This window comes from Xyrauchen texanus, chromosome 18 (genome assembly GCF_025860055.1).
Source record: "Xyrauchen texanus isolate HMW12.3.18 chromosome 18, RBS_HiC_50CHRs, whole genome shotgun sequence".
Taxonomy (NCBI): domain Eukaryota; kingdom Metazoa; phylum Chordata; class Actinopteri; order Cypriniformes; family Catostomidae; genus Xyrauchen; species Xyrauchen texanus.
The window spans coordinates 15,096,217-15,122,816 of NC_068293.1; the positions used below are offsets into that span (position 1 = coordinate 15,096,217).

General features: G+C 39.1%; 1 protein-coding gene across 5 annotated transcripts in view; it reads left to right on the forward strand.

The window, feature by feature from the left end:
* Positions 1-26,600, forward strand: part of LOC127658656 (ras-associated and pleckstrin homology domains-containing protein 1-like) — a 173,682-nt gene that overhangs the window by 58,657 nt on the left and 88,425 nt on the right. For 2 of the 5 annotated variants that reach the window (XM_052148044.1, XM_052148043.1), the window contains exons 1-5: positions 3,467-4,050; positions 12,957-13,076; positions 14,260-14,362; positions 17,365-17,996; positions 23,035-23,109. In XM_052148044.1, the coding sequence (XP_052004004.1) occupies positions 3,982-4,050; positions 12,957-13,076; positions 14,260-14,362; positions 17,365-17,996; positions 23,035-23,109 (999 nt within the window). In that variant the 5' untranslated portion in view covers positions 3,467-3,981. Of the gene's footprint in view, positions 1-3,466; positions 4,051-12,956; positions 13,077-14,259; positions 14,363-17,364; positions 17,997-23,034; positions 23,110-26,600 lie in introns of those variants that run through there. The other 3 variants (XM_052148046.1, XM_052148047.1, XM_052148045.1) reach the window with 2 other exon arrangements.

Consider the following 26,600-nt stretch of genomic DNA (forward strand, 5'->3'; position numbering starts at 1 on the left):
TCTTATTTTGCGCCCAGGTCGTGGAATAACCTTCAGAACACTCAACAGTTTAATCCTTTGGTCTCCTTGATAGAGTTCAAAGCTTTGATGATAAACTGTGTAACTGAAGAGTGCAATTACGATTCAGAAGATGGATTTGTATTATTTATTTTTAGTCCTTTGTTTGTATTAATGTTTTCATTTTTGTCCTATGTCTGTTTTTGTCGTGTTTGATTTTATTATTTTGTTACTTTGTAATGGTGTGCTTTCTTGGCCAGGTCTCTCTTGAAAAAGAGATTTAATTTTAAGAGACTTTTTGGTTAAATAAAATACAAATATTTCTTATGTTGACACCCCTTAGAAAAGTTCTGACAAACTTGCCTCAAATTTCCCACTTGTTATTTTCACTTGCAATTGAGCTTTCAATTCGCAGTAAATGTTTATCAGAAGTTTGCAGCTCTTCATCAGTAGTGGTGAACCTGCAGAAAACCTTTGTCGACAATGAAGAGTTTGCCGCAAAGCTTATTTGCTAGTGAAAATCTTGAGTGACGAATTTGTGGCAGAGTTGCAGCAAGCCAGAACTCACCTTTTTTTTTAAGGGACACTGAATGAATGTACCACAACGTGCTTTGTTTTAGAACATCTGTTTACAAATGTTGAGCATTTGTCTGCATTCGTTACATATGTTTGGATAAGTGCGCATTTTTTCCTGTAATGATGCGTTTCTTGTTGGACATATCAATGAGCTTTTCCCATTTTTGTTTAAATTGCCAGTTGCACTTAGTTTACATCACATGATTTGATATTTGCTGGAGCTAATCAGAGGCTGGTGGTATGACACCGCAATTACAGTGCATGGTGTTTACAGTATTGATCATGGGAAATTATTAGCCAGAGTTGTCTGTAAATGTTATTTCACTGATCTGTCTTTACCAATGGTAAAATTAATTTGGAAACTATTTTCCAATATTTGGGAAATATTGTACACTTGGTTTGTCTATATTTCTGCCTTCAGCACTTGATAAGCAGACATTGGACCAGCTTTCTTAATCTCTTCCACAATACCCATTCCCTTGTGCTGAAAGGAGGAAGTTCTGTCATCTAATTGGCTCAACAAATTTGACTCACAATGGTAGATTAACGAGACTATGGAGTGGTGGTGGTGTAGTGGGCTACAGCACAAAACTGTTAATCAGAAGGTCGCCAGTTCGATCCCTACGGCCACCACCATTGTGTCCTTGAGCAAGACACTTAATCCAAGTTACTCCGGGGGAATTGTTCCTGTAATAAGTGCACTGTAAGTCACTTTGTATAAAAGCGTCTGCCAAATGCATAAATGTAAATGTGACTATGGAAAACCACTGAGGTGTTGAGAGAGAAGTGATAGAGCAAGGAGTGCTAACTTATCATCAATATGAAACTGCCTGCGCAACCCAGTTTACTTCCGTAATGTGGCATTTATGCAGAATGTTCAACATGAAAAAATTGTTGGGTTGGATTTTATTTATTGAGAATTGACTGGATTGTGAAAAGTTTATAACAGAAACAGGCTTTTTGACTGGGACATGAAGGTTGAAGGTCATTTTCAACGTTTAAGACCATTTTGACATATTCCATTTATTTATTTATTTTTTATATACAATTCCCATAACCGTTACTGGTTTTAATTTACTGCTGGCAACTATTAGCAAGATTTCAGGCATCATTTCATTGCCTACAGCAGATGCCCAAGACAGCATTAACCAATATCAACCAAATTCCTGTGTAGCCTTGGTTATATCTGCCAAAAAGAAAAGTTGTTTCAGTGTTGGAGTTAGTTAATACATTTTGATGACAGATTAACAAAGAAAATATGTTCACTTTAGATTTCATGTATCAGAACCCTGTAAAAGTTGGTATTTATTATATTAATATAATCTTTGATAGAAGTGTGGTGGTGGTGTAGTGGTCTAAAGTACATAACTGGTAATCTGGTAATCAGAAGGACTCTGGTTCAAGCCCCACAGCCACCACCATTGTGTCCTTGAGCAAGGCACTTAACTCCAGGTTGCTCCAGGGGGATTGTCCCTGTAATAAGGGCTCTGTAAGTCGCTTTGGATAAAAGCATCTGCCAAATGCATAAATGTAAATGTATTGGGACTTTGCTTGGAGCTGCTTTCATGGATTGTAATGTAGAGCTCAGAAGAACGAGCAATTAAATGTAAACATATATTCATGATGAGAAAAAAAATAACAGCTCATGGAAATAACCATCCAGGGCTCCAGAATTAAATGGAAAAGCAATCATGACTTTGTTTTTCAAACCTGTTCAGTAGGACATAGTCCATCACTTTTTGGCAAATACTCCCATTGTAGATGTCTTGACATTTCTACCACATGTCCTCAGAAGGACTCTTGCTATTTAGTTTTTCCACAGTCTCTCTCTTCATATATTCAATCTGTTTTTCCAAAACTTAACATGGCACTCTCTGCAGACTTTGCTTTTTGTCAGCCTCTCTTGGAGATAACTGACTGTTTTAATCATTTTTAAGGATCTCAGTGCCATAGCAGTGGTTTTGGATCGGTTGGAATACGGTCTGTGATTACTCCCATGTGTAGGCATTGTGCCAGAAACAGTGGCATTGTCTGAGCACCAGCATCCTTGCACCTCAATATGACGATTTATGTTATACTGGACCATCTGTTGAGCACCAGACTGATTTTCACATTGTTGGGACACCTTGAAACAAGTTCCTTGATGCCAGTCAAGACCTTAACTTTCTTGCATTTGTTGAAAGTGGAGAATGTTATCTTATAAGTTTAATAAGTCAGCTCATCCATTATAGTTGGTAATGACCTTTTGCGGAGCAGTCACTTGATTTTTATCTGTAAGAACCACAAACCCCTCTTAAAATTTGTTTAGCTATTTTGGTCCCCATCTATATTGAGATACAGACAGTTTAATCGCAAAGTCACTGTGCCCTGAACTAAACCCTGGCCTGGTTTTGTTTATATTGACTATGTGGATGGCTGTCTGGGGAGTAATCTCAATCAGATTGCAATGAAGAAGAGAGACAAACAGGGAGGAAAAGAGAAGTATGCAGGGAGGAAACTGTTATTCAAGCTTAAAGTGATATTTCACCCAGCTGAATTATAATTTTTGGGGTAAAATATTATTTTATTATGAATTGCCTTGAACGTGCATAGAAGTTCCAATAACTTTCTTGTTCGTCAACCATTTTGCCCCTTGTTTTGATCGTTTTCAGCCTATTTTAAACTTGGTTTTGTAGGCAACCGAAAGAAAGATAGGACATTATGTGTTTGTGTGTTTCCGTGCTCCCTCACTCACATCTGGATTTCTAAGTTGAGAGTTGGACTCTCTTGTTGATTCATTTTCATTTTTTCCTTCGACGGCTGAAGCCAGCTCATCCTCACCAGGACTACATTTGTTTTTCTCTTTGAAACAAAGGCAAAGGGGAGGTAAATTATTATTTGATTTGAGGCCGTTTCTTTCTGCCTGATGTTCTGCTTGTATCCTCACCACAGCTCAGCTGGAATCTGCCTCGTGCGAGGAACTCTTACTGCAGTCGTGAACGGAGTCACCCACCTCTGAGCTTGACAGCTGCGCTATAGTCACAGTCATGGGAAAAGGCTCCTCAATGCTTCCCTCTGTTTCACTGAGAGTCATTGAACTTCAACTGGTTATGTGGTCGGAGTAATTTTGTCACTGATTGTCCACAACGGACTTTCTCACACAACCAAAGTTCTTTTTAAGGATGGCCAGGCATCGGAGGGAGACTGTTCTTTACTCCAGAAACAAGCCAAATCCGTCTTGATATCTTTATTGCTCTTGAAGTGGAGGCTGAATAAACCAGAAATGTGCCAACTGAAGCAGCCTCAATGACATTGTAATGGACCACATCTGTATTAGAAGAATAATGGACTTGCAAAGGACTTGTAAAATCCTTCCTAAATGAACTGATCTTATTATTATAACTTTTTCTGTTGGTTCCTACTACCCTTATGTTTCTGATCAGATCTTACCATCACAACAATGAGTATGAATTTACAAAGGAAACTTCAATATCCAAGGTAACTGTCAAATATAATTGGTATTTTAGCAATCTTGCTAGCAAGTGGCAGTTCCTGCAAATGTCTTGTTTTTGTTTTGCTTAATTATTTTTCTTTCTTGTCCCCATTTACCTCTCCTCATTCTGTGCTTCAGTAGTTGGAATTGGATAAGAGTTACATAAATGCAAATCATTCAGAACTGCTTGGATTAAGCCATGTGTTCACAGTTTCATAAAGCAGACCATGAGTCTGCTGCCAAATACAGATTTCAATAAATTAATTTGATGTTTGCATATTATTTGAGGAGTTGCAGAGTCAGAAGTGGTTCTTTGCCACCTTTTCCCCCGAAATCAAATCTTCAGGCCATGTGATTGAAAGATCATGCAGTTAATTAAACTCAGCATTTTTATTTATCAGTGTAACTAGATACTATGTTCTTGTTTTTTACAATTGTGTAAAAGGCATCCAAGCATGACTGAAAAAAAGACTTTAATGTTCTCCCAAATGGTGCACTTGTTGTGGACTTTCAGTCTTGTAGCCTTTGCCCATCTGTGTCCGTAAAGGACATGAGTTTGTAAGGTATCCTATATTCCATTTCGTTTTTAGAAGGGTTCGCTTCTCTTGGTATTCACTATGCACCCTTTTTTGAACCCACAGTGGTGTGAAAATCTCGTTGCCGAACAGCCAATGTTGTTAAATGATGACTGACCGCGAGGACTGATGTTGCCATTTGTCACAGGGCCGTGATTAGCCTGTTGATATTTTTTCATTTAATATAATCATATTTTGAGGGCTCAATTGATGTATTACAGGTAATTTAATGCGCTCACAGTTGATGAGTGTGTTGATGTGCTGCTTCCCGCAGACCAGCTGGGCTTTGAAAAGACCTCTGAGGTTTGTGGTTTGTCTTAGTGTGTCTGCTATTTTTTGGGCTTTACCATGCTCCCATTACACACACACAACACACACACACACACACACACACTCGTTCTAGGCCATGTGTTGTGTGAAGAATGTACAGGGGTCACAACCCCACTTCAAAGCTTATTTCCATTTTTAACAGCTTGCATGAGAACATATTCGCGTTGAGTTAAATGCCTCTATAGGCCCATTTATCCAATCAGTCCACTTTAAATTACATTATTTAGCTTCTTCTGTGGCATTTGGTAACTAACCATATAATAAATTGGTGCTTATTGTAGAAATTATTTTGAATACTCATACCTCTTTTCCATTGTAATGGTGCTGGCGCTCAGATAAGGGTTTCCACTGATTTAAGTTGATGTTGCTACATAGTCTGCACCGGCACCCTGTCTGTGCAAAGAGGTAAATGTTTAACAGATATGCCAGACAGATGTACTTGGAGATCAATTCCTCCATTACACAAATGCCCCATGACCTCTTACCCTGAGATCAAAGATCAAAAGGTCAAGCTGTGGGATGCACAATTCACACAGTTGTTCTTAATTTGCAAACAGCATGAAGTTGCCATCATAGGAACCACAGAATATCTGGGAATACAGCCTCACTGTTCCAGGTGTCTACTCACACTCTGTTGCAACTACTAGATCATCTCGTTGGTCTTTTGAGTGGTCAGACGGTTTTATACCATCCTTGGTTTTAGACTTCATCACTGAGTAAGTAAACTGGTATTTCTAGCGTGTGTTACAACACAACATTTGGAGAAGCCTAATGGCTATCACTCTTATAATTCATTCTTCAGATTTAGGTGCATATTTATTAGGGTGTATCTGGCTCTTTTGGATTAGAGAGAAACACTCCTTGACTTGTCTCAGGAAGAGTTTTGTTTCCTCTGGCACTCTATCCTGGTTGAGAAAGAAATGCCATCCATAGTTGGAGACGTAGGGTTGTTCTTGATTATGATGCTACATTCGGACTCAGGATCAGTTAAGGATTTGATGGGCAATTTGTTACATAATCTAATATATCATTGAGGGGAATGAATCATCTCTTTTGATTAACTGCTTTTGGGTGTGTATGTTTGTTGTGACTGTAAAAATTTGGCATGTCTCTCATCTTGAAGGATGATCATCTTCTTGCACAAGAAGCCGTGAGGGGGAGAAAGAATCTATTACATCCTGCACGGTTCCTGTTCATGTCAGACTGTCCTCCTACTCGCATACACTGCTACAATGCCCTCAAATTTGTTTCCTCTTGTGGTTTGTTATCAGTACAAATGTAAATTACTTGTCTTCCAAACTGGCATTCATTAAAACTGCTTATTTTATTTTTCCACTCGGTATGTGCTTAATTAAGTTGAAATTACTACCCCCAGTGGCTAAAGCTGGAAGTGTTGTTGAACATATGGGCTTGTGTGAGCTCCAGTGAAATGTCAAAAGTGGTGCCAAAAGCATTTTCTGTGTTGTTGTTTTTTTTTTTGTAAAGGATGTAATAATGTTAAGTCAACAGGAATGCATATTACACCCAAACCTCAACCCTAACCTAACTATCAGTGGAGTAAAATTTTAATCTTAGAGGGAAAATGAAAACTCTGAAAAACATACTGATTTTCATGGGACCAGAGGTTGTTTCTCTGAAGCTGTGCCATTAGCACTACAGAAAAAGGTGAACGGAGGGGGATGGAGCTTGTAAGTAATAAGGCTGAATGCAGTTGCTACTGAATGTTCTGGTACCGACATGTTAACTTTCCATGTGATAATGTTTTGGAGAATGTGTTGTTGCTTTCCTTGGTGGACAATTATAAAAAAGTTAAAAAATCTTATTGATTTGGAATTAAGGGAGAACCCAGTCCACATCTAGGTACCAGAATGGGACAAGAATAACATAGCCCCTTTCCACCAAAATGATGCTGGTTCTCGTGCGGGTGCTTGTGCTCGGCTGGTTCACGGCCAGGGCTATCGCAAACCAGCCACGCTTTTCTATTGACTTGAGAACCGAACAGTGATATTACGTGTTGCTTAACTACTTAATTTTGAGTGACTACCTCACCTGCCCGCGAACATGTCATGTCACAGTGTTTGTGTATAGCTTTAACTCCTGTTTTTGAGGAGAATGGAATTCAACGTTATTACATTGCTTAACACTATTTCCAGAGATTAAATCTATGCTCAAGATGACAGATTAAGTAAATACATTATTTTGTATGAACCTTTTAATGTTGCGTAACTTGTAATACTATTATCTTTAACATTGGAATTTTTATCGCTGGTGTTGCAGATGGTAATATTTAGATTTTTGCCATTTGCATGTGATATTAGTTATTCCTCTTACAGAACAAACAATGCACAAAATAAGAGGAGTAGAGTGAATGTAAAGCTAACAAAGTTGGCAAAAATAATAGCGGGATCAGCTACAAAAGAGTTTGGCGATTCTGTGTTTTTCGTGAGCCTGACTGACTGAATTCAATGCCCCAGTTAGTCGGGTTTGTAAAGAACCCCTCAAAACACAATAGAAACACCCTAGCAACCACTCAGAACACCTTAGCAACCACATAGCAACGTTCTGACAACCAAGCATTGTGGCAGTGTGCCATGCATGGGCAAGCAGCTCACAAGTATTCGTCAGAATATATGTTCGTAACCACTATGCCATAGGAGTATACTTCTACAGTAATCCTTGGCTTTTGTTCAACAAGTAGCAACTAGTTTTATGAGCTGATGCATCAAAGTATCGGTAAGCTTGCACTACCATGATTTAGAGTCTCCTATGACAAGATAATTATGTTGATACGTTGATAAAGTATGAAACAATGCCAAAACATCTCAGCAAAATCCACTGAATGTGGACAAATAATGTGTTTAATATATATTAACACTGCTGGTTCTTCTGTAGAAGAGGCAACAGGACTGCCTGCTTTATCAGAGTGAAGTGCTTGCTGTGTTTGGAATGTGTAAAGCAGTGATTTGAAACAGATGCCTCCTCTGCAGGCTTGATGCTGCACGTGTCCACTGTCTCTCCAGACTGAATCTGCATAAAGCAAAGAAAGTGTGAGCCAAGCAATCCCTGTCCAGGTTCTATTAGTCTGGACTGCCGTGGCATGACATTGCAGCACGTGTAAAGTTCCGATCACAGAGCATTTGGTGATGTTGTCATTGTCACATGTACTCCTGCACATTCACTTGCTCTTCTATGCCCAGGACCCAAAACTAACACACTGTGGCAAATGTGAGTAAAGCTAGCTTTTCCGTGTAAGCGTAGTTCTAGCAGGAAGATCTCTGGATTCATTCTATCAGTCATCTCATCCAATCAAAATACAGCCTCCATTTATAAGGCTGGCAGCTGCCTCTCATTGTTCGTATGCTTCCATGTTTTCACCCCCATCCCACCCCATCTCCACCAGTTTAAATCCCGTCCTGGGTGGGGGTAAACTCCGCCCCTCTGCCGTCACCGCCTCTGACAGGATCTGATAGTTCAAGTAGCATCGGAGCACTGAACTGTAGGACAGGGCTTATGCCAAATGATAGAAGTATCTCTTTGTTCACATAATTCCAATAATCTCGAGTCTTTCTGATAGAAATAAAATTAAATTACTCCCCAGTGACTGGTAACTTCATAAACTATGACAAAATGTATGGCATAAGTTTAGCAGTAAGAATGATAGTCTAACCCTTGCTGATGTAAGTGATGTTAGTGAATCAAAGGTAAACAAACCATCTAATAATTTACTTCAAACTATATTTACATCAGTTCAAAATTTACCATAAGAGGTTTATGTAGAAAAGGAAATGAAAACAATAGTATGATGAAGAAAATCAGCATTTGTCTTCACATTTCTGTATGAGGTGCAGTTTTATCAAAAGACAGTGACTAGCTGGTATATGATGCTGCTCTATATGATTACTTGTGCCATTTGTCACAAATATGCACAGGGCTGCGAACGCATGAAGCTAATTGAAGCACAGCTCCTCAAAGCTTCTCTTTAATTCTTTCCAAGGTTTTGCTCACTCTCTCCTCAGATAAAACAAACAATTGCTGAAATAGCTCAGAACGCATAGGTTATATGGTGCTTTTCTGACACTACATTCAAAGGGCTTTACACAATGAACAGGGGACTCTCCTCAAACACACCAAGTGTGCAGCATCCACCTGGATGATGCGACAGCAGCCATAGTGTGCCAGTACGCTCACCACACACCAGCTATTGGTGGAGAGGAGAGAGTAGAGTTATAGAGCCAATTAGTGGATGGGTATTATTAGGAGGCCCTTATTGAGAAGGGCCAATGGGGGGAATTTAGCCAGGACACTGGGGTTACACCCCTACTCTTTACGAGAATTGCCCTGGGATGTTTAATGACCACAGGAGTCAGCACCTTGTTTTAACGTCTCATCCGAAGGACTGCGCCTTTTTACAGTATAGTGTCCCCCTCACTATACTGGGGCATTTGGACCAACACATACCACAGGTTGAGCACCCCCTGCTAGCCTCCCTAATACCTCTTTCAGCAGCAACCTTATGTGGCTTTTCCACTGCATGGTACAGCTCAACTGAACTCGACTCGGCTCGCTTTTTTTGGGTTTTCCACTGTGGATAGTACCTGGTACCTGATACTTTTTTTAGTACCACCTCGGTTGAGGTTCCAAGTGAGCCAATACTAAATGTGACGTCAAAATCCTGCAGATCACTGATTGGTCAGGGAGAATCGTCACTAACAGCATCACTGGATTTCCGACATGCAACATCAACCTGCTAGCTTTAAAGTTAGCAACAGCGATAACGGTATCATTTGTTCACGCGACTTTCGAATTGTGAAAAAGGAAATGGATGTGCGCAAAGCCACGCCATGGTCAATAAACGAGGTGCAGATGGTCCACTCGTTAGCGATGAGCAAAACAAAAAAGTCTCTCAGGAAGTGTCTCAGCTGTTGGCCGTACACGGCTTCCACCGGACATACCAACAGTGTAGGGAAATGTAAAAAAATAAAAACTTAAAAGTGGAAGTGGTAAGACCAAATGGATGCTATCTAAACCGGCGAGCAATGGGAGGGAGAGTGCCCTGGACTGCTTGCTTCTAAACAACCAGGTCAATTTAACTGTTACACTTCTGTAAAATCACCATGCAACAGCTGGTTTATGCAGCACAATGAGCTAGTAGCTAACAGCTAGCGGTTGTGTTATTATTTTGGTCAGTTTGTGTCGTGTGACACAGATGATGTCACTGCAGTAGAGACGGCGCAACTATGACGATCAGCCTATAATTCCACCTATGTTGAGGTGGCATTAAACTGCAATGGAAATGTATGCTCAGAAAAGTTAAGCGAGTAGAGTTGAGGCGAGTTGTAACGTGCAGTGGAAAAGTGCCAATAGTTTTCCCCAGGAGGTCTCCCATCCAGTTACTGACTTGGCTCAATCCTGCTTTGCTTCAGTGGGCAACCGGTCTTGAGCTACAGGGTGACATGTCTGCTACAAAGGGTAATCTAATGAGCATTCACACCTTGTGCTAAAAAACTAGATGCAGCGGCACAGTATGTAGGTGTCTCAAGATGTTTTTAACAGCTGAAGTTCTTTTAAACTTGACATGTCATCTAAAAATGCTGTACTCCTGTGCAAGACATTAAAATAAAACTACAAGATGTGGTGCAACGGTCAAAAACGTCCATCTAGTGCATGTTTACACAGAAAAAATTATTGAAATACAGCACAGATGGATGCCAAAACATACTTGGTGCAAATGGCCCCTTAGTTATTAAATATTTTAGCTAATTTGATGATTCTTTCAGCTACCAATTATAGTGTTACTCTCAGCTCAGAGCACATTTGATCATATTTAAAACATTTGACCTAAAAATATTTATGTAAATATACATGCACTAATAGAAAAGTACCGAAATGTACCATGGTATTACCTTTGTTTAGCTTTGTTTGTTTGTTTGTTTTTTTGGACATGGTACCATGGATTTTTGGGCATGTACCATTTTGCTGTGGAGTGCCATTTAAATATGATGATGTATGAATATGGTTATCATTTAGTACCATGGGAGATATCAAAGTGCCGTAGTATTATCATTTGATACCTTTACTGTACAATGGTACCACCACATGTATTTTTGTTAGGGTCTTGTAGTTGATGTTGATAATTCCTCAGCTGTGCTAGTGAGTAGAAGTGATTTGCAGTGGTTTCTGTGGCATTTCTAATGACCATACCGGCTGTTTTGATGAAGAACTGAACTGTGGAACATCTGGCCAGCACTTCATCATCTCACTGTCCAGTTTCCTTTCTGCTTGATTGAGAGGGATTGACCCACAGTTACAAGGTTGCCAGATTTTAAATGATCCCCCGTATCGAACATAACCTATGGAATGGTGGTTTCACAAGTACTAGGCTGGAACCCGTTCCAACAGATCCATCAGAACCAACTGTAAATAATGACTTTGTTGTGCCTAGCTTTTCTTTCCATAACATGGTTGATCTGTATGGTGGGGAGTTCTGTGGCCTGGTACAGCCTTTATCTGAGGTTTCCTCACCAGTGACTGGAAGTAGCCATTTTCAGACCAAAGTACCTGAGAAGAATTTTAATAATCTAAGAGGATTACTTTCATTGTGCTCCGCGCAGTATAGTTAAATTGCTGTGAATTTTGTTCAGTGAGGCTGTAGCACATAGACTGTTCTCAAAATGTATTTGGACACTTTAGGCACACTTCAGATATGTGCATTTCATTCTTTTAGAAACTAAATAACAAACCAAATGATAAACTATTGTTAATTGCTAAAGTGTGAATTTTCCATTTGATATTTGAGTGTTGGTGCGTGCAGTAGGAACATTAGACACTGGAGAGCATTACTGGCTCTGTTGTAATGGTGATTCAGATGTGTTTATGCTGAGCTTGCCAAAACCATTTACAACTGGAAGGGATGATTTCCAAGCCATCTGATATTTACACAGATAAGACACCGATATACACGGATGTGTAAAACACACACACACCAGGTCTCCATCTGTCCTGCTCAGTGTGTTAAATTCTTCAGGATGAATTCCTTGTTATGAATTAATCATTTAGGCTTGTTATAATACAAAGCCCTTCATAATTTATAATGTGACAACATTGGCAGTGACAAACAATAGTTTGTTCAGCCTCTGTAACATACGATATCAGGCAAGGTGTGTCCTACATTGTCACCAGAGGGCAGTATATGATACACAATTTCTGGCCAGTGATTATGACATCTGAGGTCAAATGCCTTAGTAATGCTTTTGCAATAAAGTTAAGTGCCATACATTTGAGGTTCATGTGTTGTCTTTTCAAATGTTTCAACATCAGAAAACATTGGTGTCCTGTTTGTGTATATATATATAAAATAGAAAATGTATATCTAAAATTCAAATTAAATGGTTTTATGTATCTTACACCATTACTGGTAATAATGAAATATCGTGATACCAAATATTTAAAAATGGCACGATTTCATCTTGTGGCTAAATTCGTTACCTTACTACAGTATGGTGCTATTAGCAAAATGGTAAGGGATGTGACATTTTTGAGATGACATCAAGGACAATTCATCAAATTAAAATCTCAATATGGCCAAGTGTTATAATTAAACAGCAAAAGAATGTCATTTATTTAAATGAAAAACAGTCTGGTACTTTTGATAAAGTTGTACTGCTGTAACTAAAGTTTTGTACATTATGATTAAGGCAAGCATCACTATTAATATTGCTAATACTTTGATATATTGTGTATACTCGGGGTTAGGTGTTGTTCAATTCCCTAAGTATTTTCAACATGTAACTCATATAAACTGAAGCACATAATTTGACCTGCACCATTTCTGAAACAGATGTGAATGACATCTCAATTTTTTGTGGCTAATTTAGGAATGTTTTTAGTGATCAGACTAACAATTGAATAAAACATGACTTTTGTATGGGAAACACTCCCATTTATATTTTAACAATAAAGTTTAATGTCACATGATTTCTGATCAGTCCTATTTTCTTGTGTTTCAGATGGAACAGTTTTCAGATGATGAACTTGATCATGCAGCAGAGGAGGACAGTGATAAAGAGGACCAGGACCTTGACAAAATGTTTGGAGCTTGGCTTGGAGAGCTGGACAAACTAACAAAGGTATGACAGAGAGATGATGTCCTTTAATAAATACTGTATTCTGTTGTCACAGTGATGTAATAATTACCTGTCATGACTGTCAATAAAGATTAGTTCTGTTATTTCATAACCCATGAGGCTTTAAAAACCCCATGATATCACTCTCTTTGATGCATTGTTTTATTGAAAAATGAAGTTGAGGTGGAATGTACACTAACAAAGGGCTCAATCCTTTATTTTAAATTGCCTATAGGCTTTACATCACAGCCAAGAATCATGATTTGTTACTTGAGGTGGTAGGGGGCAGGTGGGATTAGGACGAGGGATGAGGGCCAGGGTTGGGAGGGTTACGTTTTAAGTGTATTCCACTATAGATTACAAAATACATGCTGTAAAATGAAATTTGTAACTTGTTTCATTAGATTACTCAAGGTCGGTAACGTATTTTAAATACTTTGGATTACTTCAGCACTAGTAGATTTGTTTCATTTGTTTTGACTATAAAAACTCTGCCAGTACAGTAAGACAAAATACACATGTTAAAAATACATTCTCTGAAAAACCTAAATATATTACGCAGTGTTGTTTTTAAAACAAGATTAATCAGATTGATCTTGTTTTAAGGATTTTTAGATATTTTTACAGGAAAACAATACAAAAATTATTATCAAGAATATACAAAGGTCTTCCTAGAAAAAAATTAATTATGATGTAACGTGAATTTTCTTAAAAAAATAAAATATGATCGTGGCTGGTAACGTGCATGTAAAATGGCTAGAAATAGCATTTTAGTTTAGTGTAAAGCTGACAATTTACACAAGTTTTATTTCTATTTCTTCTGCTCCAAACTTCAAACTTACTTCTCTGTCTGCTCGTATGAATGTAACACATCATAAGAAACTGTTTCACCGCTGTTCAAATGCACTTTGGATCACATCATTTATATGTATAAATATTTTCCTTCTGAAAGGACTAAATATTAAATGAAACAAATGACAATAAAATGCTAAATAATCTCTTCAGTAATCAAAATACTTTTTGAATGTAATTGTATTCTAATTACCAATTATTAAAATTTTAACTGTAGTGGAATACAGTTACATATATTTTGTATTTTAAATACGTAGTCAGTATTTTCAGTACCGACACAGGTGCGACTACATGTGTACAGTCTTGCCACCCTGTGTGTCTGTATTATCTTTAGAGTCTGGATGATGGGAGACCAGAGAAGGTACAGAAAGCCCCTCTCAGACAAGAAACAAGCATGGCCAACACGGCCTACCGCTTCTCAGTTTATAACATCAACGGTGAGTGCTTCTCTTTATCAAGAGACCAAAAATCTATTATAATTCATAATATCATCATGGCATCATTTGGGGAACATACATTCTGCAATAGTTATGACTTCATGGGGGTCAATTCCATAATCAATATGACCTCATTAGCAGGTCACATTGAATGTGCACGTGCAGAACTCTGCAGAAAGCCCTGCTGCTTTTAACAGAATTGGAATGCCCATCATTCACATACTTCTACACATTCCCCACCACATTGAACCACACCAGCCGGCCTAAAGGGTACGATTGAAAAGACAACAGGCCCGACATGTGATGAAACAGACCCTTAAAGGAATATTCCGAGTTCAAGACAAGTTAACCCTTGTATGGTTTTTGGGTCTGTGGGACCCATTTACATTTTTGTTTAAAAGAAAAATTATACGATTAATTATTTTTTCTATTTTTTCTCATTGGCCTTGGCTTTCTGTGAAGAACATATATCAGAACACATTTTCAATGACCACACACACCGTACACCCCCCTACACATTTATATTACATACAGGATGTTCGGGTCCACTGGACCGGGGGCTAATAAAAGTGTGGAAAGTGTAGGTCCTGTGTACCTTCACTCTGTCCTCCTGTTTGGGCTTGCTGTGTGTGTGAGAGTATGTGTTTGAGTTTTGTGTTTCTGCCCCTGCCGTTCCCGCACAAGGTTGCAACATTGTTGCAAAATTCAAGCACCAACACTCCCACATTCTCCTACATCCTACTCTCACATTCCCGCACATTTTACCCTCTGTCTTGCTGGAACCGATCTTTTTTTTCTCATACTCAATCCCAGCAGCAATTTGGGGTGGGACACAATAAATTTAGCTTAGCCAGTGTTGTTCCTTATCACAACTGATCAAGATGGCCAAACGATTCGATGCTCAGCAGGCCTTGCAATTGATTTTTGGAAGAGAGAGAAGCTTTTGATGATGTAGAGGAAGAGGTTTCAGAATGTGAGGATCACATTTCTGAAAATTCAGAGTCCGACAATGACTTTGAAGAAGAGGTTGAGATTGAGCATCAGCTAGTTCCAAAATGAAGACGAGCCACAGGACCAGCCCGTCAGCAGCCAGCTCCAGGACCAGCCCGTCAGCAGCCAGCTCCACGACCAAAACAAGCCCGCCAGCAGCTCGCAAGTGAAAAAAAATGGATGTCAAATATTGTGAAATTGAATGGTCTTCTTGCCCAAGAAAGGAACCACCCCGCATGGCTGCCAATGTAATAAGGATGCAACCAGTGCCAAAATGAATGGCAATTACTCATATGCAGGACATCAGGTCTTCTTTTGAGCTTTTCATCCCAGATTCAGTCCATAAACATTTCTGGATTGCACTAATTTAGAAGGACGCATGTTTTTGGAGAGAGGTGGTAGGAGATAGACCAAACCCATTTACATGCCCACTTTGGGGTTCTTATCCTTGTTGGAGTTTTCCGGTCCAAAGAATCTATGTGGGATGCAGAGAACTTTTCCATGCAACAATGTCTCTGGAAAACTTCCACATAATTTCCAGGATGATCCGCTTGGATAACCGAGATGACAGACCAGCTCTACGGCAGAGAGACAAGTTAGCTGCCATCAGGACAGTGTGGGACAAGTGGGTGCACCGCCTCCCCCTGTTTTACAACCCTGGGCCTAATGTCACCATTGATGAGCAGCTGATGCCATTTAGGGGCCACTGCCACTTTAGACAGTATATAGCATGGTATAAAGATCTGGGCTGCCTGTGATGCCACTTCCTCATATGCTTGGAACTTACAAGTCACAGGGAAACCTGATGGAGGAGCTCCAGAGAAAAATCAAGGAATGAGAGTTGTCCTGGACATGACTCAGGGACTCAGTGGACACAACATCACATGCGACAATTTTACCTCACACAGGCTGGGACAGGAGCTCCTAAAGAGGAAGCTGACCATGGTGGGAACGATACGGAAAAACAAGTCTGACTACAAGAAGTACATATGCAACACACACACACACAGTAAAACTTCATGTGTTGTATAGGCTGGTATGAAAGGCAATCTGTTCAATGGGGCTGATGTGTCACCTAGACTGACATGGTATGTGTTCAGCTTGTATTGTGTAAACTGACCTGAATAGGTAAAATTTCTATTGAAGTTAAAATAAATAAAAATCAATAGTTATGAGAAACCTTGCTTCATTTTGAAATGTATTGAATTTTATCCACTCATATCTTGATTATTATTGATTTTCCTTTTTTTTATTACATTTTATTAAAAAACGAACAAAAAACGAGTAGCACTTTAATTAATAAATGTGATCTAACAAAGGTAAAGGGCAAAGATTAACCATACATGCAGTTTATATCGCTTGTAATTGGGATGAAATAAATATTTTAACATATAATTGTTTGATTGTGTTGAATTAAAAACCTACAAATGCAGCGGGTCTACCAGACCCACGAACACCGGCTGAATAACAAAAATATGAACACCACACTAGGGTTAAGCTCAATAATTATTGTAGCATTATGTTGATTACCACAAAAAATTATTGTTTTCAAACATGTTTCACAAACATTCCCTCGTCTTCCATTGGTCATCAAACAGTCTCGTCCCAATGTCTCACACAATTGGATGAGCCAAAGTTGCTGTGCCAGGCTGGACTGGCCTCTTAAACAGAGCAATGATCTGACAGCATCACAAAGCCTAATTATTTTCACTTTTCAGAGAAATCAACATTAAAAAACATTTATTATGCTTGTCTCTTCTTATTAAGCTGGGATACAAGAAAGTATTTAACAAAAAAAAATTACATACGTAATCTTTAAGACTGAGTCTTAAAGGGCTTTAAGGGCTGATTGCATATGCAAGGAACTCAAGAAACTTGATCACAGGGACATAAACATATTACTGTTCATATTAAATGTCATACATGGTACTGTCATAGTAAATGTTTAACGTGCTTAAATAAGCTTGTTTATTTGACTGATTACACGTGTGTACATTTGGGTTTTCGTACAGAGGCTCTGAATCAGGGTGAAGCAGTGGATCTAGATGCTCTAATGGCAGACCTGTGCTCCATCGAGCAGGAGCTCAGCACCATCGGTAAGCCCAGCAGCGGTTCATCTCGTCTTGGCCTGTCCGGGGAACCCAAAGTGCGTCAGAAACCACCGGCAGGCCGCAGTCACAGCACTAAACACACGGGCAGCAGCAGCAGCAGTGGAGGGGCGAGCAGCAGTGGAGGCAGCACCAGCAGCAGCACCCGCGCCTCGCCAGCTTCTACAGTCAGGGTAGGCAGCACCGGCAGCAGACCCCCATTGGCATCCAACTTCTCTCTAGATGACATCACTGCCCAGCTGGAGAAAGCCTCCCAGAGCATGGACGAAGCAGCCCAGCAGAGCTCCACATCTTTCGGTTCTACACCCTCCACAGCGTACTCTTCCTCCACAGTGCGACGGACGACCTCCCATCATCATCATCATCGCAGGACGGGGTCTGTGGGTACAGTCACCGAGCATGAGGTGCGACCCTTTGTCCATTCCTCTTGCTCAAGCATTAACTCAGCCTCTGCATCCAGCATGGACTCACTGGACATTGAGAAACCCAAGGATCAGGACGGGTTACAGGATGGACAGGACCAACAGAGTTCGGAGGTAAACGATGCTTAATAGCATAGTACTGCTTAGGTTCTCTTTAGAACAATAAGGATGTCTGAGAGGAGCACTCTCTTTAAAGTTAAGTCAATGGGATAAATAGTAGTAGAACAGAGCAGGTGCTAGGCTGAACGTGATGAATATAATACAGAAAAAAAGACAGAGACATGATTCTGTTCCAAATCTAGTACGCTGCCCTGCTCTTTACTGCCTAAATAGGCAGCTAGCTTAGAAAGTAGGATCCTGTCTGAAATAGAACCAAAATAAGTTACCGAAGGCGGTGACATTGAAAGAGTGCTCCTCAGGCAAAGCACAGTACTGTGCAAAAGTCTTAGGCACAAGATGTTTCACAAAAAACTTTTGTCTTCAGATGTTTATTTATATCTGCTATTTTAGTGTGTCAATAGGAAATATACATTTTATACTCCCAAACATTCCTTTTTGTAAGCCCGTTGGCGGTGTCCAATAATACGGGTGAAGGTCTCTGCGCATTACTGTCTTTCCTTTTACGCAGCACAACAAGATCAAATGAAATACATTTTCACTTATGTATTACATCGTTATTTCATCTAACTGATTATTCTTTTTAACTCTTTAATTATATTTTACCCGGTCAGATTAGGAAATTATGTCGCTTGAGGTCCTAGCGTGTTTTTCTCTTTTACGCGGGTCTCACGATCACAAGCTCATCAGTCAGTCTTTGATCATCAAACAGAGGTAATTGCTATATACCTAAGATTGGTCACATTTACACAATCAAAGATACTTAAGTGTAGCCCCCATGGAATTGCATACACTTGAATTTAACTTAACGTTTTCTTCAGTAGAGGTCACGGCCACTATTACAGATGTAAGTTGACCAACATAACTTCTCTTATAATAGCTTTGGATTGGCCATGCGTGGTTTCCCACGTACACTTACCTGGAGAAACATTAAATTAAAACAGAAGTAAGACACACCCGAATTTAGATTGGTCAAGCAAATTGGTCATTTGCTGTTCTAAACGGAAATTCCCTTTTTTTCTTTGCAAACCAAGTACACTTGAATTGATACCAAATATTAGTCGTCACTAATCTGACGCAGACTTGCGGTAACATAGGAATCATTTAATCTACTTGGGAAAACAATTTCAGACTCAGTCAGAATAAAATCAGATGTTTACCATTTATTGACCAGCTAATAGAACAATAATTCAAAATCGAATTCATAGAGTAAAATCATCGATCAATCAAATATAATAACAACAATTCAGAAATCAAGGAATTTATAGAAATATTTACCTGGCAACGAAAACTACACACAGCGATCGTGTGGGAAGTCTACCTACAGACTCCCCGAACCTTTTGCCCATTTTCCTTATAAACCCAGATAATTCATTATGCTTACCAAATGGTGGTGTCTGTCATTATAATTCGATTTTGGTCCTCTATTGAGGGGTTCACAACTGTGGGATCAGAATTTGTAATTGAATGGGGGCTTGATTCCTGTAGATTTACATATAGGAGGTAGTTTGTATGGAGGATCTGGGGAGGGCACACCTTTAAGGGGCACACTACATTTCTCATATATTATAACTTCTTTTAGCTTTTCATTATGGCTGGGAGAATGAGACCAGTTTACCAGGTGCACTGAGACAATTTAAATGATACCAAACATGTATAGTTACTTTTTTGTAAACACTTAACATTGCATAGGTTTTCAGTGAGCTTTAAGTGAGGAGGAGAAGGGGGGAATAGGGGGAGATGATGAGACTGTAGAAGTGAGGTGTGAGCTGCACTGTGTGCTGCGTCTCGTATGTTGCTGTTACATATGCAAGAGAGAGTTCAAATGTTAATTCTCATGAGAGCCTTTTGTTTTCTCGAGGGGTAGTCCAGACTTGCTGGCACCTGCCTTACATTTTGCAAATAGAATAGAGTGGAAGAACAGGGAGCCCTGCAGCAGATGGCATGGCCCTCACAGACCCTCCACTGAACATCAAGTCAGTCTGAGATTACATAAAGAGACAGAAGCAATTGAGACAACCTAATTAGATAAAAGAACTGTGGCAAATTCTCCAAGACGCTTGGAACATCCTAACTGCCAACAACCAAGAAAAACTGTGTCCAGTTGTAAGTATGAGAATTGGTGCTGTTTTGAAGGCAAAGGTGGTCACACCAAATATTGGTTTAGCTTTTATGTGTCTGACTTTGTGATGTTAATTGATTAATGAAAAGTGCCTAAAGTTTTGCACAGAACTGTACCCCGAGACTCAATTTACCATTTAATTTTAATTGAGTTTGGCATTAGCATGTGGCTATATCTAATGACACAAAACTATTATAAGGGTAAATAAATTAGTGAGCCCAGTAATGAATGAGCTAGTGAGTTAGAAAAAAGGAGTGTGCATGTGCCTTAAAATGCAGCCTATGTAGGCAGCTAACTAGGTTTTCATAAATCCAGTTCAACAGGTCTCTAGCAGAGCAGATTAAACATTAGGGATTTGCCCTTGAATTAAAGAGTAAATAAAAGCTCCTCTTACCCTCATGGCAGACTTAATCAAACAGATTTGTGTTTTTACAGCAGTTTTTGTTGTTTTAAGTTGGGAGTTATTTGTATTTAGACATAATATGACCTAAATATTGAATCGATGAACTCTGAGCCCTGGCTCAGATGAATGAAGACTTCTCAAATTGGCATGAAAGAAGTTACAGTTTGTCATTCTTTTTCATTGACTTCCTTAAATAAGAGGAAGGCTATCATGCATTATGTGTGTGACAGTAAGGTACCATTGGACCCACTTTATATTAATGTCTTTAACTACTATGTATTTAAGAATTTGATACAATGCACATAATATGTACAGTCTGTTGTTGCATCATACTTGCATTTAAAGTACCTGCATTCAATTACAGTGCATCCAGAAATTATTCACAGCGCTTCACTTTTTCCACATTTTGTTATGTTACAGCCTTATTCCAAAAGGGATTAAATTAATAATTGTCCTTACAATTCTACAAACAATACCCCATAATGACAATGTGAAAGAAGTTTGTTTGAAATCTTTGCAAATTTATTAAAAATAAAAAAGAAAAACATCACATGTACATAAGTATTCACAGCCTTTGCGCAATAGTTTGTTGAAGCACCTTTGGCACCAATTACAGCCGCAAGTATTTTTTGTGTATGATTCTACAAGCTTGGCACACATATTTTTGGGCAGTTTCTCCCATTCTTTGCAGAACCTCTCAAGCTCAATCAGGTTGGAAGGGGAGCGTCGGTGCACAGCCATTTTCAGATCTCTCCAGAGAAGTTCAATCGGGTTCATGTCTGGGACATTCAAGGACATTCACAGAGTTGTCCCGTAGCCACTCCTTTGTTATCTTGGCTGTGTGTTTGGGGTCGTTGTCCTGTTGGAAGATGATCCTTCACCCCAGTCTGAGGTCCAGAGCGCTCTGGAGCAGGTTTTCATCAAGGATGTCTCTGTAAATGCTGCATTCATCTTTCCCTCGATCCTGACTAGTCTCCCAGTTCCTGCCACTGAAAAACATCCCCACAGCATGATGCTGCCACCACCATGCTTCACTCTAGGGATGTATTGGCCAGGTGATGAGCGGTGCCTGGTTTCCTCCAGACATGACGCTTGCCATTCAGGCCAAAGAGTTCAAATTTTTTTTATCAGACCAGAGAATTTTGTTTATCATTGTCTGAGAGTCCTTCAGGTGCCTTTTTTTGCAAACTCCAGACGGGCTGTCATGTGCCTTTTACTGAGGAGTGGCTTCCGTCTGGCCACTCTACCATACAGGCCTGATTGGTGGAGTGCTGCAGAGATGGTTGTTCTTCTGGAAGGTTCTCCTCTCACCACAGATAAATGCTGGAGCTCTGTCAGATTGACCATCGGGTTCTTGGTCACCTCCCTGACTAAGGCCCTTCTCCCCTGATCGCTCAGTTTGGCCGGGCGGCCTGCTCTAGGAAGTGTCCTGGTGGTTCCAAACTTCCATTTATGGATGATGGTGGCCACTGTGCTCATTGGGACCTTCAATGCTGCAGACATTTGTTCTGTACCCTTCCCCAGATCTGTGCCTCGATACAATCCTGTCTCGGAGGTCTACAGACAATTCCTTGGACTTCATGGCTTGGTCTGTGCTCTGACATGCACTGTTAACTGTGGGACCTTATATAGACAGGTGGTGTGCCTTTCCAAATCATGTCCAATCAACTGAATTTACCACAGGTGGACTCCAATCAAGTTGTAGAAACATCTCAAGGATGATCAGTGGAAACAGGATGCACCTAGCCTTATTTTGAGTGTCATGGCAAAGGCTGTGAATACTTATGTACATGTGATTTTATTTTTTATTTTTAATAAATTTGCAAAGATTTCAAACAAACTTCTTTCACATTGTCATTATGGGGTATTGTTTGTAGAATTTTGAGGAAAATTATTAATTTAATCCCTTTTGGAATAAGGCTGTAACATAACAAAATGTGGAAAAACTGAAGCGCTGTGAATACTTTCCGGATGCACTGTACATATGTGGTTACACTGTTAACCTAAACCTGACCCTAAACCCTAACTCTTAACCATTCTTCTAAACCTACCCTTTACTTTAGCTGCAGTAAAGTCAATTAATCGCATGCTTTATTTTGACTGTGCAGTAGAACAGTCTCTGACTGACTGATGTAGAGCGATTTCACTAATCCATCCTTCTACCCTCACTGACAAACATGATTGACCTACACATGTTTGATAGACAGCTGTCTTTCTGTTTGTTTGTTTCTCCCTAACAAATAAAATACAGTCCAACATGCGCACACACACACACACACACACGTGAGATATAAATCTCACTGGTAAGTTCTTCTTAAACCACATTGCTTTAGTTTTCAAGACTGTTCATGTGGAACAATTTACATCAAAATTCAACATATGTAAAATGGTACCTTCTATTTTCAGTGATTTATTGTTTTTTCCCCATGCTGATTTCCCACATGTAAAATCATATATGTTTATTAATCAAAGCACTAATGACTCTTGTTTCTCTCGTTCTCTGCACAAAGCATTCGTATCTGGACAGGGAGACCTCTCTCATTCTGCAAAGCATTGCAGGAAAGCCCTCTCACTTGCTGACCAAGGTGACACTCTTTCCCTCTCTGGATGAGATGAGTTTCACCTGTTGGCTTCTTAACCCATCTGTGCATGCCAGCGTGATTCATTTTTCATCACTTCCTGTTTTCTTTCATTACGAGATTGAAATAAAGTTGTTGAGATTGTATAACCTTGTTACTTATATCTCATTGCATTTCTGTTAATTTCATACTGGTTTATAATCTTTGCTTGGCCCCAGGGATCATGCTAACTCTCGGCCTGTCCCCAGTCAATTCAGTAAATCAAAGAATATCTGAATTTGCAGTGTACCAACAAATAAGCTGACACTGTTGTGCAGCATTGTGCATGGTTACTTCACATCGTGTACTGTGTTTGTGGTGTTTCATAACACAACAGGAATGCCCAGCCCTGTATTAACTTGAGCTCTCCATTTTTGGTGCTATGCAGTTTTAAGGCCTCTTCACACGAAGTCCAATTCTAGATTTCGTATCACATGTAAACACCTTTACCGCCGGTCTTACCTGCTTATCCAGAGTGCACAAGGGTTGTGCGCATGGCTGTTTAAGTTTTGGCAGCCTGATCTTATGAAATTTACATAAACATGACAACCTTTTTGCAATTCAAAATTGATGTGATGCATAACACGTTTGGCTGCAGGTTTCCAGTTAAATGTCCAGCTGGGGGCGCCAAAAGCAAGTTCTCAAGTTCTGAATTTCGTATTCAGAATCGGTTTTAAGGGGAATTTTAGATGGATGTTTTTAAAACATACCTCTCTAATGGAAAACCTTTGGCTGAACCTAAACATAAGTGTTTTAAAATATAAATGAGACTTAAAAAAAAGACATCCTTACCCTTATCAATGCCTTAATCTAAACAATAGTGTTTTAAAATTCAGACGCAAAATGAAAAATCTAATTTTCTGAACCAGTCATATCATGCTGCTTCTTTGACTCTGTAATGTCGAGTGTTAGCTTGAGTTCATGGCTGTATTTAAACCGCGGTCTTCAACTCAAAGTCCAACGCCCTATCAAGTGTATATACTTATGTAGGTGGGTCAGTAATACAAGCATTAAAATGTGTAGTTTTTCGAAAGATGCATAAAATAGCAGGGTCTGAGTAATAGAGAGAAAAATAAGTATTAATCATAATCAGCAATTAAAGTCATGATTTGAGTGTAAGTGAATAAAACACACAGTTGTTGTAGCTCCTCTAGTGTTCATTTCACCTGGAAACTGCAGGGAATTGTACCTTGAGACACATGCAACAAGATTTGCAAAAATCTATACAGTAAAATTTTTACTATGAGACCAGGTTGAGTTTTTACGTCAAAAGCAGAGAATAATAATAATAGTAATTATTAGAATTAATAGCTTTCTAACAATATAAAAATTACACTGACTCTGAATTAAAAAAATAATTGCTACAAATTCAGTACAATATTTCAAAACTTAAAGAGTATTGGATAATATTATAGAGAATAATGAATTATAGAGCTTATATAGATTGTGTCATTTCAACACAGATTGTGTTTTTCTTTCCCCAAATAAATTCAGACTTTGTGTGAATAGACCTTTAGTTGTCTTATTTATTTGACTATTTATGTGAATTTACTTTATTTAATTCACTTTGCAATTAACGCATCATCGGTGAAGGCTGTTTACAGAACAGTATGCACTATGACTATTGGCTTAAAATGTATCTGGAGAGTATGTACCATACATGTATGCATGCTTTGATATTTTGAGCCTTGTGGTATCGGCAGCTCTTAAGGACTGCATGTCCAAATGCTATTAAATGGGTACTGTATATGTGAGTGTATTTTGGTGTACATCATGGGGTCTTACATGCAGAGGGTTAAACATTTGGACATGATTTCAACAGGGTAATATTCTACTTATCATATATCAACATTGAGTTAGTGTTACAATACATTCTTGAAAGCTGGCACTTGATTGATTAGTTGGGTTGTACTGGTTACATAACACAACATCTGTGACTGTAAGTGATGCTTGAATGTGTGATCCCTCAGGGTTTGTACTTACCTGTTCATTAGAGAGGTACACCTCCAGATCTGTTAGCTGAGGACAGGTGGCAGAAAAACCCACAATATAGCAAGTGGCATAATCATCAGCACAAAAGATGGATTTCAGGAAGTGATCAAGTTTCTTGGGTAACAACAGGTTGTAGACTCATTGCAAAAAAGTGATGGGCTTCCACAGAGACAACGAAAGCAGTGGTTTTCAAATGGTTTTACTTCAGGACTTAGATTTTACATTGGACATAATGTGGTGACCCAATATTGGACAAAGATTGTTTAAAGATGTACTAAGAATCTTGGAACATAGAAATGTATGTTAGCAGAAGCCCAATAGTTTGCAAAATTATAAACGTTTCATAGGCTGAATTGGAAAATTGACAGTTTTTTAAATGCTTAAAACAACAGAAATGTGATTTACCAGCTGAACAAGTGAACACTTAATATGTAGTCTGGGTCATATTGTCCTATATCTTGCATAGTTTATGGTTTATGGGGATAAGGGCATGTGGTGCAACTTGTCCATTTTGGCATCTACCTAATTTGACTGTTGCCAAAGGACTATAGAATTTGATTGGATGCAAGACATTTAACATCAACAACAATAGATACAGGAAGCATTTCTCATTCCTGTTAAAAGTTGAGAAGTCTATTTATTTTGCTATTCAAACTATACATAATTATATGGCTATTTGCATTTAGCATTGTTTTTTCCTGCTGTCAATTTTTGGGTCACAAACCACCAGTTGAGAACCACTGAACTATACGGCACTTTCAAACATAATGCATTTTTTCCTTGCCTTTTTTAGCTTATACTCAGCCTTGAAAGATAAAAGTACAGCAAAAGCTGTCTGTGAACCAAACAGCCATCAAATTCAATAGACCATGTTTATGTCTTAAGCATTTTTAGCACAGATCAGCTCATACTGTTAAACTTTGCCATGGTCCACAGACCCAGAGACCCGCAGCAGCCTGCCCTCTCTGACCTGTGATGTTGCCTACAGCCCTGAATTGGGAGTGTTCATCCATTTACTGTAGTTGCTCTCAGACTAAGCATATCATGTTGAGTCATCAGGGTGGAGATCACTGAATCAGCAGCACGGCAGTTTTTGTAACCCATATACATATTTACGAAATATGTTTACTGATGTGCCGACAGTTAAATTGTCCATTTATGTCTTTTGTGTTTGTTTATTTACTGTTCATGTATTGGACTAATGCTGAGCCTCAATGTTTGCTATGGGTAAATTGCGTCAGTTACGTTGTGCTGTTGGCATTAGGAAGGCTTGGATGGTTTGAGGTGATCTGATTGGTTGCAGGATCTCAAGCTGAGGGAATGGGCACAGTCTGATAATCCTCTTTATTATTGGGAAGATTCATCTCCCAGATCTTCATTCCTTAATCTTTCAATGCCTATTTATTAGCGTGCAAATTAATAAGCAGTGAGTGGAAACAGAAGGGTTTGGTCAAAATATTGTGCAG